Source organism: Gymnoscopelus microlampas (genome assembly GCF_963454915.1).
Source record: "Gymnoscopelus microlampas genome assembly, chromosome: 10".
NCBI lineage: Eukaryota > Metazoa > Chordata > Actinopteri > Myctophiformes > Myctophidae > Gymnoscopelus > Gymnoscopelus microlampas.
This window is the reverse complement of record NC_139947.1, coordinates 41,725,821-41,742,670: the sequence shown is the minus strand read 5'-3', so window position 1 is coordinate 41,742,670 and position 16,850 is coordinate 41,725,821. Positions and strand designations below refer to the sequence as shown.

The 16,850-nt window shown below is 39.3% G+C and overlaps 1 protein-coding gene across 1 annotated transcript; it reads left to right on the top strand.

Annotated features, from left to right (window-relative positions):
- The first annotated feature begins 5,210 nt into the window (after positions 1-5,210).
- rnf41 (ring finger protein 41) lies at positions 5,211-15,879 on the top strand. Its single transcript, XM_084068655.1, has 7 exons — positions 5,211-5,322; positions 7,341-7,418; positions 7,579-7,694; positions 7,826-8,097; positions 10,410-10,545; positions 13,404-13,507; positions 13,941-15,879. The coding sequence occupies exons 3-7, from the start codon at positions 7,605-7,607 to the stop codon at positions 14,293-14,295; spliced, it is 957 nt and encodes a 318-aa protein (XP_083924781.1). The 5' UTR covers positions 5,211-5,322; positions 7,341-7,418; positions 7,579-7,604; the 3' UTR covers positions 14,296-15,879.
- The last annotated feature ends 971 nt before the right edge of the window (positions 15,880-16,850 follow it).

Genomic DNA, 16,850 nt, shown 5'->3' with positions numbered 1-16,850 from the left:
ATGTCTATTTGACGTGGAAAAAAAATATTTATGAAAAGCATTTATACAACAAAAATACCACTGGAATGTGAAGCCAGACAATGCTATGATGCAGATTCTGATGATAGTCTCTCCCCTTTAACATTCAGTAATGCATGGCCACAAGAACCATCTTTTGAAAATAACTTTTTAATTTTATTTTACTACCATCTGTTTTCGAATTCCTCTTGTGCATATACTGTGTGTGTATACTGTATACAGTGTTGTGTGTGTTTTTTTATATATATATATATATATATATATATATATATATATATATATATATATATATATATATATATATATATATATATATATATATAAAATAAAAAACACACACACGTATACCCCCCTACAGTGTACTAGGACGTTTACAGCTTCATGTTTTCTGGCTTAGCCATTCTCCCTGCAGCTGGACTTGTACCACAGGTTGTCGTGAGGTAGATGCGTGAGGTAGATTTCACTATCCTGTATGAGGGTGAGTCCCCTGACCCTCAAGCCGTATGCCTTCTAAAGTCATCTGTCTACTCCAAACCAAATTCTGCTATATAGGTGTCTGTCCCCCCCCCACCCCCACCCCCGACTCCCGACCTCCCCACCCCGCCCCCATCGCTCCACAAGGGGTACAGGACATGGGTGAAAGGCTTGAGGTTTTCTGATCAGGCAATGCCCACACACACCTCCTCTAGGACAGGACCCCACCGTGTCCCCTTCACCCACTAGCTCACCCAAACCTCAAGCCATTCATTTCTTCTTCTTTTTTTTTTTCTTCTTTTTTTTCCAACAATGCAATCCTGAAAGCACTTTGCCTTGTTATTCCTTTGTGTGAACACGTGAATGATGATTTGTTACAAAAATGTTAAATATGTATAAGATCATTCACTGTTTTGGAAAAACCCGCATCTGTCTTTCTGACATTAAAAGAAAAAAAAGAGAATTTAGTGACATGAGAAACCTGAATCTATTTTATAAAATGTTTGCTGCAGCCAATTGGTCTTGTCATTCAGTATTGTGGCTTAGGGTTGTTTGTGTTCAATAAAGTGCTATTGCTAAATATCTACAGTGTCTTGAGTAATTTCTTACCATTGCGCCACTGTAGTTTCACACACTTCTTATCTTTGTTAGTGAATGAATGGGACCAGGCAAGAACAACACAATGATAAAATGGTCCAGCATGATTGCATTGAATCCAGCTTGATTTAATTGCATCTTGTTTTGAACAATGCAGATGAGAGTAGTTATAATCCTCTTCTTCTTTAATTCTGTGAAAAGAAATGGCACGTTCACACTGAAGAGAAACTCAACTGATGCTAGTCTACAGATTCATGATTTTGAAGCTTACTGCTGCTCAATGTGATTTTTCAGCTCTTGGATCCTAATCCTCAGATTTTGAGTTATAAACATTAGCACGAAATTGTTGGGAGACTGCAACTCGAGTCTTTCTTTACTCTTGAGTCTGCTCCCATAAAAAAACGCAATGTCAATCTGATTTGGATCTCGACACTCACAAAAAAGACAATGTATTGCATTTTACAGAAAGAAATTATACAATTGCAAATTCCCTGTCTATGACCACCATACACACCAAGCTTCCTTTCCTTTTTGCCAGATTTAGTAGGCAAGTGAAAAGACTCCTGTTCAGGAATTCCTCTAGGAGCTCTTGTCTACTCTAGAGCACCGTTTCTCAAAATTGGGTCCGGGGACCACCAGGGGTCCAAATGGACCCTTACTGATCTGTAGCTCTGAAAGTGTAGACATCGAAGGTTCCGTTTCTGCACACTCAGAGTTAAATTAACACTGATCATTTTACAGTGTCAATTCCCAGTGTAGGTCCCAAAGATACAAAATGGTTCCATTTGTACTCACTCAGAGTTACAGACCTGCAAGGGTCCATTCCAAGACCCCTGGTGTGCCCCGGACCAGACGTTGAGAACAGTGCTCTAGAGAACATGCAGGCAGGAAAGCTGTTATCAGTGCATGGGTTCCTTAGTTCTGTCTGCATATTTTGGTTTGTATCAATTCTTCATGCACTGTGTGGGGGTCTATTATTCTGACTGTTAGGAGATCACTCAGGTGGTGAGTATAATGACTCATAAACTGCCTTTTCAGTGTGGCTGTATTCCCAGCAATCCATCTACTCATTGCAGTACAATAAACCTGCGCTACTTTGGACTTTGGCTGCTGTTTCCTTCTTTTACTGTGCTCTCTGGTGACATGCACCACATTAAACTGTCAAGTAGTCATCAGAATCCTGCAGGGTGGGGCTTCCACTTAAAGGACGACTTCACCCATTTTCAACCTACGTTCATATAATCGGTCCTCACTAATGCTCTTGATAATGTGGTGCCATTTTTCTGTACCTGCCTACCAGTGACATCATCGATGGGGAATCCAAGCTAATAGAAACTGCAGGCTTTCTATTCCTGCAAAGTTTGTATTTTTTTTCATCATTTTATCATGAGCATTAGTGAGGACCAATTGTATGAAGATAGGTTGAAAATGACTGAAGTCATCCTTTAGAACACTAAAAGACGAACCAAAAGAACCAATAAAATTCCATGTTTCAAAGTTCAAATTTAACTTTATTGTCACATCACAAGTGCACATGTAGTACACCACGTATAAAAGGGGTGAAATTATTTTTTGCTTCCTTTGACTGCAGTTACATATTGTTAATTGAAATAAATGGAAGTTACTAAAATATGGATAAAGGGTATAAAGGTATATACAACATACAAGAATATGCGCACAATGGGTTTCCCATGAGACCATATCCAATTGAAATCAGTATTCGCAGGCAGCCAGTTACTCAACCCATTCAGACTGGGAACGCATCTTTGTAATTTCTTTGATTTCTTTGGCTATTCAAAAATAGCAGTTCTACAAGCTCATACCGTGGCACCGAGTGCCGCGCTATGAGCTTTTAGATCTGCTATTTTTGAAAAATCGTGAAAATGTGTGCAAATCTTTGAATATATATTTAAAACGAACATTTGCAACACAAATCTTTGCTTCTGGGGAATTCCACAAATGTCTTCTAAATCTTTTTTTTAACATATGTTGCTATATTGGTTCTCAAAACCTTTTCATGTCAAGGACCCCCAAAATTATATGTAATTGGCCGCGGACCCCCATCTGAAAATATTTTGTTCCAGGGCCCCCTGAAGCAAAAAATGTAAGAGATGTATATATATATTCAAAGATTTGCACACATATTCACAACTTTAAAAAATATATAGCAGATCTACAATCCACGCCGGCATTACCTTTAGTTTGACTCGGTTCCACAGATAAATAATGTGAAAATAGGTGATCTACAAGCTTGTAGATCACCTTTCATTTTTTCATTTCATTTCATTTTTCATCATGATTTGTGTGCATGGGGAACTCATTTGAAACAAGCTCAGTGCTTTTATGAGTCTTCCAGTTTAGTAGACCTTGTATTGTGAATTTGTACTTCCATGTACTGTTGTTCTCATGTCTTACTAAATAAAGTACATCAATCAATCAATCAAACCTATTTATTTTTTTTGTAGAATAGTTTGTTTATTTTGATGCAGTAATTGTGTCTCTTGCGTTTTTTGGTCTCTTTTGGAGGATTTAAAAATGTCTTATAATTGTTTAAATTGTCACTTTTAGAAATGTGCAGATACCCTGTTGGTTTGTTACTGTTGAGTGAGAAAACATTGTTCTGGTGACCCCCATTAAATCCTTTGGGCCCCAGTTTGGGAACCACTGTCCTAGATATGTAGGTGTATGCTTCCAATTCATTTTAGTATAGCATTCTGTTGCTGATCAATATATAGTGTAAGCCATTGTGATATCCTGTCAACCTTTTTATCAAACAAATAACGGCAGTGGGCATGTTGTCGGTTATCATATATTTGACTATTCTGTGACCAGAGAACACAAATGCCTCCCACCACAGCATACTTTGACAACAATAAAAAATACACTTTATTTTAAAGAGCCTTAAAAGGTGCGTTCGGAAAATACGCACCGGAGCACGCTCGCCTATTAGTTTGTATTGGCCAGTGCGCCCAGTGCTGTATTTTCGAACGCACCCGGCCGGGAGAGTTCTCTCTAACGCTCTGGACCAGGGCTAGCCTAGGTTACAAAGTGCAATGCCTCTTATTGTGTTTTAAATCGCTCCACGAAACCCTTCACATAAACGTAAACTGTCGGATATATGAGCTGATCTTCCATTCGGGTTAAATTGATCTTATAGTAAATTTGCTCAGAAAGATTTATTTTACAGATGTGACGCTTTGGCCCAATCAAAATGCTTTAGATTTACGTCTTGACGCCCCCACTCGTACGTACGTAACGTGCGCGTACGTCGCAGCGGCGACACAGAAGCCAGTGTTGCCATGTCTGCTTATTAGAAGCGACTTTGGGCTTGTTTTTCTGTAAAGTTGCTTGTTTGATTGATTGATTGATTGATTGATTGATTGATTGATTGATTGATTGATTGATTGATTGATTGATTGATTGATTGATTGATTGATTGATTGATTGATTGAATACTTTATTAACAGTTTGCAAAGACAAGCACAAGGAAGTACAGTTCGATTAAGCTCTGTTAAGAAGATTTTAAAGCCAAGAAAGCACTATGGCTTGTTTCCATTGGGGTCCTTACTCCTTCGTACATCGAAACATTTAATGATAAGACAAATACACTACTATGCAAAAACATAATAAAAACGAGTAGAAATCGAAAATAGAAATGTACAGTGTCAGTAAACAGTTCGGGGAGGGGGGGGGGGGCAGTTCCGAATTACAGGCACCTGTGCTCTTTTAGAGCGGTTTTGAAATACATTAAATAAGTAAATAATGGTAGTTGCGAGTTGCGTTTTTGGGGCTTGTTTCCTGTAGTTGCTTATTTGGGCTTGTTTCCTAATGTTGCTTAAACCAGTGGTTCTCAAACATTTTCATGTCAAGGAGAAGGACCCCCAAATGAATATGTATTTGTAGACCCAACCTTTTGAAAATATTTTGTGCCAGAGACCCCCATACAAGATTTTGGGGATTTGAGACGAGTTGTAAGCTTGTAGATCGACTACTTTCAAATAGGCGATAGTCTAAAATAGCAGATACAGTATAGGTTTAAAGTGCTCATGTGGCCTAAGAAGTTGCTTCTTTTCCTAGACCTGGTTGCTTATTCCTCTCACAAAATATGGCAACACTATACAGGAGCGTAGGATGTAGCCTGGGACGTGGCTAGCAACTGAAGCTATCTACATACAGACATCTGGACATATAGGATACATCGCCACTGTTCTATGTGTTCCGCTGTGTGTTGACGTAAGTTTCTCCAACCGATTTAGACATTAAACTCGAATCCTTCCTATTGTAACTGCTGATTATCTGTCTATTTACCCTTCAACTGAACACTGTGGATAATAGCTTTGTGGTGGCTACTGGCATCCAAGAGGAAACCAACGGTGTTAGCCAAGCCAACGCTAGTATGAGCTAGCTTAGCATTACCGGAGAGCCTCTTTCTTTGGTGTTTCGAGCAGGTGGGCGTGGTTTTGAGGCATAGTTTTGGTGAGGTTTAGACATATAACCATGCCCACCTGGGCGAAGCACCACAGTGAGAGGGAGTCCCTTAGCTTTACAGGTGGCTCGCTAGTTGGCATATGTATGTACTTTGGATTATTCAATGATACAGTATTTGTACAGGATGGCCTGTCTGATGGGACCATTGTTGATCCCAAATGATCAGACTAGATTGTTGTTAACACAGGACAGCGCAGCAGGTTGCGTGTACTTTAACCCCCTTGCAAGCAATGCTGAGTTAAAGATGGAAGAAGGTAATCATCACCTCCAATGGTGTGTGTTCTCAGTGGTGGAAAAAGTACTCGATTTTTTTACTTAAGTAAATCAATACTGCAATGTAGAAATACTCTGTTGCAAGCAATATGGAATTCAATTTTTACTTGAGTAAAAGTGTAAAACTATTGGTATAAAAATGTATCAAAAGTAGAAAGTATTCATTATGCAAAATGTCTCAGTTCTCTAATGTATATACATCTTTTGAAAATAGCAGATCTACAAGCTCACAATGTGAGCTTGTAGATCGGCTATTTTCAAATGGCTGTAATGTATGTATATAGGGCTGAAGTGGTCAATGTATGTTTTTTGTAATAATCAAAATCTACAAAGTAACTAACTAAAGTTCTCAAATAATTGTAGTAGAGTAAAAGTATAATATTTACCTCTGAGATGTAGTGGAGTAGAAGTAAAAGTACTGCAAATTGGAAATACTAGTAAAGTAAAAAAAATACCTCAAAACTGTTCTTAAGTACTGTACTTGAGTAAATGTACTTAGTTACTTTACACCACTGATGCTGCTAACACTGAAAGTGGGTCACCACAGTCAACAGGGACACACCAAGAATCTCTCCTCCTGTTATGTGGGATCAGGGCTGCGGCACTTCACATCCTCATGATCACATCTTTATGTTTATCTAGCGGAGAATAGGACTGATATGACATTCTGACAAACAAACTGCATCAACTTTAATCATAATAAGTGACATTTGTTTTAATGTGTGTTTCATCCGTCCATTGCTTTCTTAAGAATATGATTATCATCACGCTTTTAAAATGATGAATACATAATACTGGACAGTTTTATTAGTTGAATTTTCTGCATTTTAGAAATGGTTGTTTTGACAGATACTAATCTCATTAGAGATACTAATCTCATTGACAGATACAGATCTCATTAGCTTGTGCCCAACTGAAGCTGAGTTACATCCAGGGTGGTAAATTAATAGTAGCAACCAGCCAAATGGGACCATCAGGGGTATGGTCCTGCAAAGTCATCCAATGCCATTCCACTACTGAATAATAATAATAGTCTGCTACAGGGTTCTTCAACGTTTTTCAGGCCAAGGACCCCTTAGCTGAGAGAGATATGAAGCAGGGACTTTAAAATGAAACCTTTTCATTGATTTTATAGATGGCTTCATAGACTTGTGTAGCATTGCGTTGGATGTCGATGTGTATTTTCAGTTAACCAGTTAAACCCTCAATACTTACTTGGTCTGCTCTTTTTTCCCACTACACCAAACCTCTTTGCCGATTGTGAGCTTGTAGATCTGCTATTTTTGGCTAGTGTTCCCCTCAGAAAAGTGATTCAAGTGGTTAATGTAAACACCCGTTCCAAATCAAATTGCACAAAGATTTGGTGCCCACCCTGTTGTAACTTTGAGGACCCTCTGTTGACCCCCCCCCTAGTCTACTACATTGGTTGTTGTTATTATTGGTCAATGGTTGAACACTGAATAATGAGTGAACTCTGCCTCACCACACAGGTTGTCATCTGTATGTCGTGATCCGAGGACAGTCTGTCAGACACTGAATGGAAGCATTGAAGCTCATTCGTGAGTGAGGTAACATGAAAGCACTTCATCCATTTGCCATTATTCATGGAAATAATAATAATAATTTCAGACTTACAATTACCACTTGGATTTACTGTGCCTTTATCTTAAATTGATGACGGTGATTTTTCTGGAAACCTAACTTGGTTATCAATTGTCAATTTGTCAGGCGATTGTGGGTCCCTGGAATGTACCATGGGGTACGACGTCACCAGGTTCTCAGGGGAGGTGGATGAAGACCTGCTGTGCCCCATATGTAGTGGAGTACTAGAAGAGCCAGTGCAGGTAAGTTGTTTACAACTGATAATGACAGATCATCAGAAGTTTACGACAGATCATCATAACCTTAAAAACGTCTATTGCATCCTATGTTGTATTATTATCATCTCATTTGGTCTTTTGACTTCACCCTACAGGCGCCACACTGCGAGCATGCTTTCTGCAATGCCTGCATCACACAGTGGTTCGCCCAGCAGCAGATCTGCCCTGTGGACCGCACAGTGGTGACACTAGCCCACCTCCGGCCTGTTCCGCGTATCATGCGCAACATGCTATCCAAGCTTCAGATCGGCTGTGACAATGCAGGATTCGGCTGCACAGCCACGTTGCGGCTAGACCAGCTGCAGTCACACCTGAAGGATTGTGAACACAACCCCAAGAGGCCTGTCAACTGTGAGGAGGGTTGTGGGTGAGTAACCTCCACATTTCCACTGTGGAAAGGTGTCAGGAACGTCATTGTTTACACAGGCTTCAATTGGATACAGAGGATAATGTCTCTCTCTGATAATTTAACCAACGTATTTACAGTCAAAACCAAGTAAAGGCACCAATGTATACTATGAACCTTGGCTGGTAATTTTTTTTTGTGACCATTTGCTTTATTAGATAGTACAGTGTAGTGAGAAGGGAGACATTACATGACTATTCAAACTAGGGGTCCTCTGAGTCGCAACTCGGTTAGCAGTTTCTGGCTGAACCACCAGGCAGCCCTTGGTTGGTAGTTCTTGTTACATCAGAAGGAATGATGTTTCCCAAATAACTTCTTACCTTCACAAGGCTTAAGTCATTCTTAGAGCGGAGCTAGAAAGAAAGACTGGTTGGTTACATGAAATTCCTATTCAGCAAAAGAACATTGATTATAATTGATTTGCTGACCATTGTAAATTGTACTGCAAACTACAGAATCGTTTTAAATGGGAAATGTGAACCTTTTACATCAGGTGTGTCAAACTAATTTTCAGTCATGGGCTGGGCAAAACGCAACTTAATGTGGGCTGGTCCTGTTATGCGCATGTGCTCCCACAGCTTTTATTGACATAGTTTGTTCAACCTGGTGTCTCAGTCTCTGCTATAACTACAGTGTCTCTTTACAAATTCAGCTACAAGGAAGTTGTGGTGAGAGATGGAAAAGAGGTGCTATAAGTTTTTTCCATTAGTAAAGCACTTGTAATTGAGCATTAACAACACAAATGTAGAATACAGTAGTCCCTGCTACAAAATATTTCACTTAACGGAGGACTTTTCATATAATGAAAATGATTGCCCTGCAATTATTTTTTATTGTTATAAATGGGTAGGGCAGGTTGTTAACTTACAGTTGTAGGGTAAAAGTAAGATGTGATGAGAGATAAAAAAAAAGGACAATGTTATTTTGGTAGCACCACCCTTTCCATTAGTAAACCATTTGAAATCAAACATTAGCAGACATGAATTTAGAACTAACGAAAAACAAATTGTAAATGTAGACTACATAATTGCAATGACTATAAGATAAGGGTTAGTAAAAGCTCCCAGCACAGCTCTCTCAGACTGAGGGTTGACTGAATTCAAGTCACGCACAGTGGTTGTTAACTACTGTGTATGGAATTTGTACCCACAAAAACCGACCTGCAACAGACAGCGATAGGCAAGGGATAATTGATAGCGAGCCGGTCATTGTTGAGAAATAAACCCCGACAGAGTGATTCAATCCTGACGCGAAGCGGAGAGAAATATACCCAGACAGGGTGATTAAATCTCAACGCAAAGCAGAGGGATTTAATCGCCCTGAAGGGGTTTATTTCTAAACAATGGCCGGCTCGCCGTCAATTATCACGCTTATTACACGGCTACTTAATTAATAAATTAACAAATGGACCCAAAAGTAACAACAAAAGAAGCACATCATTGCTTACGGTAATGAAAGTATTCCATTCATTTATGCCAGGTCCGTACAGTAACACGGTCGCCATGTGAGCTGTAAATTACATTGTACGTTTGTTTACATGGCTGCCATGTTGGATACAGCACAAAATCAAGCAGCGCAACCAGGTGCTCTGAGCCTTTGATTAGACAGTGGTCTGTTATTGAGCTCAGCGGTCATTATCCAGAAATAACACACCGCTGAATTCAGTGATTGACCAATCAGAATCAAGCATTCAACCAAGCTGTGTAATAAGGAGAGATAATGGTGAGAGTATCGTCTGATCGACTGCCATTGAGATGCATAATGAATGAATGTGAATATAAATTAGGTATTAGATTTTCAAGTGGTATCCATATATGGGCATATCACGTCTGTGACCCAAGACGATGTCATGTTTTGGGACATTTCGCAACCGTTTACATTAAGAACACAAGTGGACGTGTCACATTTTAGGACATTTATAATCTACACTCACTCAGGCTCAGGACAATAGAAGATTGGAAAAACTTTGCCTGGTCTGATGAGTCTCGATTTCTGCTGTAACATTTGGATGGTAGGGTCAGAATATGGTTTATACATCATAAAAGAATTCCCCATTCTGATGCTCAGTTTGAACTGCAGCAGATCATCTTTCTTCCAAAAATGGTTCCACAGGCCGGACAAGGGGTGTCAAACTTCTTTGCATGTAGCGTAGTGTGACATTTTAAATGAATTACGTTTTCTCTGGCTTCATGACACTGCAATATATTATCAGTGAAACTGTAACAAAGTGGTTTCCCTCTCTTCCTCCTTTTTTTCTCTTCCTCTTCCTGCAGGCTAGAAATGCCTAAAGATGAGATGCCCAACCACAAGTGCATCAAGCACTTACGAAGTGTGGTGCAGCAACAGCAAGCTAAGATTTCAGAGCTGGAGAAAACCGTTGTAGAGCATAAGCACCAGTTGGGGGAACAAGTAAGAACGCTCACTTTGCATGCACATAAATACATCAGGCTCAAATTACTTGATGGTCTCATCATTGAAATTTGCCAAGGGAACATTCAACACCCACAAAAAAAATCTGTAGCCTCTGGATGGTCCCATTGTTTGCAATTTATATGGCCCTGCCAAAGTGATAAAAACAGAGGTCCAACCTTGCTGTGAGCAATGGACAGTTCTTCATCAGTCTGGAACACCGCAGAACTTCAGCACTTGGATAACACCAGTGTATGTATAATGGAGATTTACACACACTTTGCTTGCAGTGTTTAACTTTATTTTGAGCTTTCAGTCTACCAGACCTTTATCAGTGCATATATGATTAAATAATTGACACTGATAACTTTATAACTATAATTATGTAAGCATCCACACACTAAAGAACAATACATTTCTGTAAACCGTGGCACCAAGCACGCTGCACAGTCCAGCTGTGTCAGCCCACACAGAGGGAGAGGGATCTCTGTGGTGCTGAAAAAAGCATGCAATAGAATATATATGGATAATTTTACTCTTTTATATTTTTTATATCGTCCACGACTATAGTTGTGGTGTGGTCGCTGCCTTCCATTTGAGTTAGAATTGTTAAAACAACATATTTATGGTTATCGTGCTTGTTGTGAATGGCCCTTGACACATCAGTAGACTGTAAATGTCTGTGTTCAAAGGGTAATTTTGTCATTGCAGCAGCTTTATCAAGGAATTCAAAGCATGGCGCCACGTCTTCATTGAACTCAATGGACGCGGCGGCATGTTTTCTGTTTTGAATGGAGTCCACGTTATTGATAGAACTGACTCTTATCACGCATATTTCAGAGCCCTAGAATGAGTCCTATCCGTTTCTTTTAGATTCATGCTAGTGATGAGGCTGCCATTACATAATTCATTCCACATATCCAAAAAAGAACATTTATGATGATGTTTTTCATAACACAGCTGCAGTGGTGCGATTATTGCGACAGCCTTCCTTTCTTTATAGTGTATTTAAATGTGAATGTGTGTTGGTAGATTATTTCTCTCCTATAATGCTTCTTCGCAATACATTTTATACTCTTGAAAATCAGTATAACATTTATGTGTGTGATGAGCAGCGTAGCTGAGTGTACATGTTATTTGTTTTGTGTGTGTGTGTACACACACACCCACACACAAGAGGTTCGGGCCGCTACACAGTCTTCACATCTAGAGTTCTGGCCGCTACGCTTACGTCGCACCGCCGATCCGACCAATATGGATCCTTGTCCCTTATATGCCCATATATAAAGATCGCTGAAGTCTATGCCCATATATGGGTATGCCCCCTTTTGTGCCTATATATGGAGCTGACTGATTTGTTTGCGCCTGATGCCATGACGACACATTGAGGTTAGACAACACACTCCATATTTGGGTGGGTGTACCTGCATTGGGAACGTGGTCCGCCGGCCGGCCAGTCCGCGGTTAAGCCAATTCTATAGGAATCATCTAAACAAATTTGAATATCGTGGAAAACTTAGTTTTTTCCTGTAATATCATTTAAAAAGTGAAACTTTCATATATTCTAGACTAGACTAGTCATTGCACATAAAGAGAAATATTTCAAACCTATTTTTGCTTTAATCTTGATTGCATCATACAGCTCATGAAAATAAAAAATCCAGTATCTCAAAATATTAGAATATTACATGAAAAGGATTTATAATACAGAAACGTCGACCATCTGAAAAGGATGTTAATTTGTGCCCTTAATACTTGGTCTGGGCTACTTTTGAACAAATTACTTCATCAATGCGGCGTGGCATGGAGCCTGAAAGAAAATCAGCATCTCCATAAAGCTTGTCAGCAGAGGGAAGTATGAAGTGCTCTAAAATCTTCTGGTGAATGGCTGCATTGACTCTGGACTTAAAATAAATGGAGTGGACCAACAGTGGACCAACACCAGCAGATGACATGGCACCCCTAAACATCACACACACTTAAAGCATCTTGGATTCTGTGCCTCTCCACTCTTCCTCCAGATTGGCACTTTGATTTCCAAATTAAATGCAAAATTACTATCTGAAAAGGGGTGGTAATTTGTGTAAATGAACATATTCTTTCAGAAGGTTGACATTTATGTATTATCGATCCTTTCTGTTATTGGTTTTACGCAATATTCAAATATTATAAATTAATAATAATTATATTATTTCCATGAGATATATATACTGTAATCATGAAGATTAAAACAAAAACGTTTTGAAATATTTCACTTTGAATCTAGAATGAATCTAAGAAATATGAACGTTTCACTTTTTTAGTTATATTATCATTATTATTATTATTTATTTTATATAAACGTTTCCACGATATTCTAATTATTTTTTGATTATCCTGTGTGTGTGTGTGTGTGTGTGTGCGTTAAAGATCTTGATGATTATCAAACTTCAGAGCATTTATTGACAAAAGCTGGAGCCTTACCAAAAGTTTTATATGAACAAGTAATATATTCTTTGTGGCAAACTATTGTTTTAATCTCAGATGATTGATTTGTTGGCTGAAATAAGATTCATTGATTTCCCGAAAATGTAATTGGATCCATAGCGCTAACCATCTTGTGCCAAGATTGACACGCATTGCGTTTCTTCATCGTCAAAAGGTCAAAATGGCAATGGCCACTTTGCCTTTTTGTTCATCTAAAAAAGTGCTTTCAGTAATTTGTCTAATGGCACAAGCAACCATAATCATATCTAACCGATGACCCTTTTTATATAGAAGCAAATGAACCCTTGGAATGATCAGTCTCAACTAACTCTTTTTAGCCCGTAAAGGTTGTGTGAATGCATCCCCTTATCTGAGTGTTTTGACTTTCCTAGAAGCGGGATATTCAGCTGCTGAAAGCCTACATGAGAGCAATCCGCAGTGCTAACCCTAACCTGCAGAACCTCGAGGAGAGCATAGAGTATAATGAGATACTGGAGTAAGTATCACTACCAACCCAAATTAAAGCAGCCCCCACCCTCTCTTATTTTAAAACCCATCTCTGCAGACTTGCCTTCACCACCTAATCTACTTCGCCTTTTAAATCATTCTAATTTGAACTACTCACGTTATTTTTAGCCAGTATTCTCTCTTATTTGTTAGTTGCTTTAATAAAGTTATTTGTTTTGTCTTGTTTTCTGTAAAGTGTCTTTCAGTACTTATGAACATTATTAGAAGTCTGATATAATATTATTACATCAACTTCTGCTGTACCACGTTCCACACCTACAGTAGTATTTAAGACTCGCCCAATTTGGGATTTCTGAAGACTACATTTTTTTGTTGATGGTGCAAATGTTTATTTCTTAGTGTGGATGCCTGTCCTGACTTCTGCCTCACAATACCTTTTCCCCTTACTGTGTTGTCAACAGGTGGGTCAACTCCATGCAACCAGCCAGAGTGACACGCTGGGGAGGTATGATCTCCACTCCTGATGCTGTACTCCAGGCAGTCATCAAGCGCTCCCTCATCGACAGCGGCTGCCCCCTGTCTATTGTCAATGACCTGATTGAGAATGCCCATGAGCGCAACTGGCCGCAGGGCCTGGCCACACTGGAGACCAGGCAGATGAACAGGCGTTACTATGAGAACTACGTGGCTAAGCGCATCCCTGGCAAGCAGGCGGTGGTAGTGATGGCCTGCGAGAACCAGCACATGGGAGAGGACATGATTCTGGAACCCGGTCTGGTCATGATCTTCGCCCACGGAGTGGAGGAGATCTTATAACCACACGGCTTGTGAAGCTCGTTCAGACTGAGACAAGTGGGGATGCTTTGCTTGGGGGGGGCTTGTGTCGAGTGCAATCTCTCCTATTTCGAATAAATTCTAAAGTATGTCTGGATTTTTTTTATCTGGTTAAAGGAGGTTCACTCACAAGCTTGCTACCTATGCCTTAAAACAAGGACATCACTGACCATATTCTCATCGTGGCCATTTTGCTCTTATGTTGTTCGTGGGGAGTAATTTCCCACGCCCAACTATGATGGAAGAGCATGATGGCCGCTGTGTCAATATGGTCATTGAGCCTGGTGAATGAGTATTTAATCTGACAGATGATGGCTAAGGAATTATACAAGAAGAAATGTTTACAAGTGTGATATGTTGTGCATTACACGACCTGATTGTTCAGCATCATGTCCTTATGGTAATAGGCTTCTCTGAACCCTCCATTCAATGTCCTCAATAATGTATAAACACTTGTAAATACAAATATTATATTGAATTATAAACATTATCCATCTATTCCTCTAACTGTAATTAGACTGTGATTAGTTCTTTGTTAAGATGTTTGTTTTTCGGGGGGAGGGTGGGGCGGGGCATTTTATGCTTTTTAGACAGTGTACTGGGGCAGAGATTAAGGAAACAAGCTAAAAGGATTTGAATTAAAAACTCAAGTCCTTACAAGCATTATGGTCAGTGCACTAACCAGGCTTATTTTTCTGCATTTCTGCTTTATTTAGATTGTGTTAGAGGCAGCGAACAGAAACAGGAAAGAAGGGACAGAGGGGATGACATGCAGTAAAAGGCCTCGGGTCGGATACAAACTGGCCTTATTTATGTGGTACGCTTTTACCAGGTTATGCCACTGGGCCACACTACCCCCGTGATTTTTTGTTTTGTTTGTTGTCTCCAGGGATGTTGACTCAGAAAGTTATTGTTTAATTTTTGCTTGCTTTTGCATCATTTATTTTCTTTGTTCTTGTGAATATTTCATGAGACATTGTGCTTCTCATTTTAGATTGTCCAAATTTGTGTGCCATTGGATTTATTTATTGTGTTGCCTTTTACATGAACATGCTTGAAGATGTATGTAAATTTGCCTTTTCAATACAGTTGAAGTTCATTGCAGGATAAAGAGAAAACACTGTTTTGTGTTTTTGTTGTTGCCTTGGTTGTATATAGTCAATATGTTGGGTCCAGTGGAAGTACTACAATGGAAGTTTAACATTTGGGATAATGTGTAATACATTTTCTTTTTGACAAATCATTATGGTTCACACTTGTATGTATGCTACATGGTTCCTAAGTTGTTGAAAAATGTTTTATGCTTTAAGTATACACTTATTTCCCAGTATTCACAGTTAGTATGGTAGTTGTAAACTCAGTCCAATGGTTCTTTTCTGAATGAGAAAAGTGTTGTACTACTACTATGAGGCCAACAAGTAAGACTTATGGTAACTGGACTTAATGTCTCCAAGAGCAGTGGACAAGAGATAAGGTTGGAAGTCATTTATTTTTTCCCCTGTCAATGAGTTGTTTTTGTGTCTTATGTGCGTGTTGTACAGACAAGAAAGTAATAAAATCTCAAACTTGATCATAAAATTTAGTGTTTTCGTAGGACTTTTAATTTTCTTTTTTCCTCTCCGTGCAGTTACTTGTTTTTACCACATCATGTCACCAGATCTTTATTATGGTATAATTTATCTGGGGCAGATGATCAGATCAGCTAAATACGAAACGATTAGCCTTATTAAATAAGCCAAGGCATACATTTCTTTAAGGTCATCGACTGAATTAATTTAAACATCAGGCCATGAAACCTGGCTGAAATGCTGACGATGCTAAAAAGGAGGGAGTGCCACACCAGCAGTTATGCTGTCTCAGGACTGTGACTGTCCGTCTGTCTGTACCCATTGGACGGGTTTAGGTAGCCTAAATAATGTCCGGTATCTGCTCTGGCTAGCCCCATTGTACAGTCTAAAGCCTTTGCCTTTGTGGTCATTGGAATGTGAGCATGTGATCTACCCAATGGCATGCTTGAACTATTATTGTCCATAAACATAATTTTGTCATGTGGCCATGCCATGCACCAGCACTACAATGTCGTATGCAGACTAGGTGCTCCGGGCTGGGCTATCGCTGCTCTTTTAGTGCGGCACAAATGATGGTGTCACTGCAAGGGTATATTTGTTAATGAGTTTAGTGACCCCCCTATAAGCTATAACTGCACAATGTTATAATGTCAGTGATACATCTGGTCACATTTACATACTTATGTTAGCATTAGCCACACTTGGGCAAAAGGAGGTTAAACTAGATTGTTAACAACACGTGTACTTGGTAAATATAGAGTAAACCACACCGTCGGGCAAAGTGCATCATGTGCATGTGTACACACGTATAGGTGCTAGTTCAATTCGAGGCGGTGCTTTATGAGCAGTGTAAAGTAACTAAGTACATGTACTCAAGTACGGTACTTAAGTACCATTTTGAGTTTTTTTTTTAACTTTACTGGAGTATTTTCAATTTTCAATACTTTTACTTTTACTCCAGTAGGCTAC

Bases quoted from the DNA above. Each gene is read 5' to 3' on its own strand.
- rnf41 (XM_084068655.1), top strand. From the start codon at position 7,605: ATGGGGTACGACGTCACCAGGTTCTCAGGGGAGGTGGATGAAGACCTG. The intron at 10,546-13,403 runs GTAAGAACGCTC...TGACTTTCCTAG, and splicing joins AGCACCAGTTGGGGGAACAA to AAGCGGGATATTCAGCTGCT. The intron at 13,508-13,940 runs GTAAGTATCACT...TGTTGTCAACAG, and splicing joins GAGTATAATGAGATACTGGA to GTGGGTCAACTCCATGCAAC.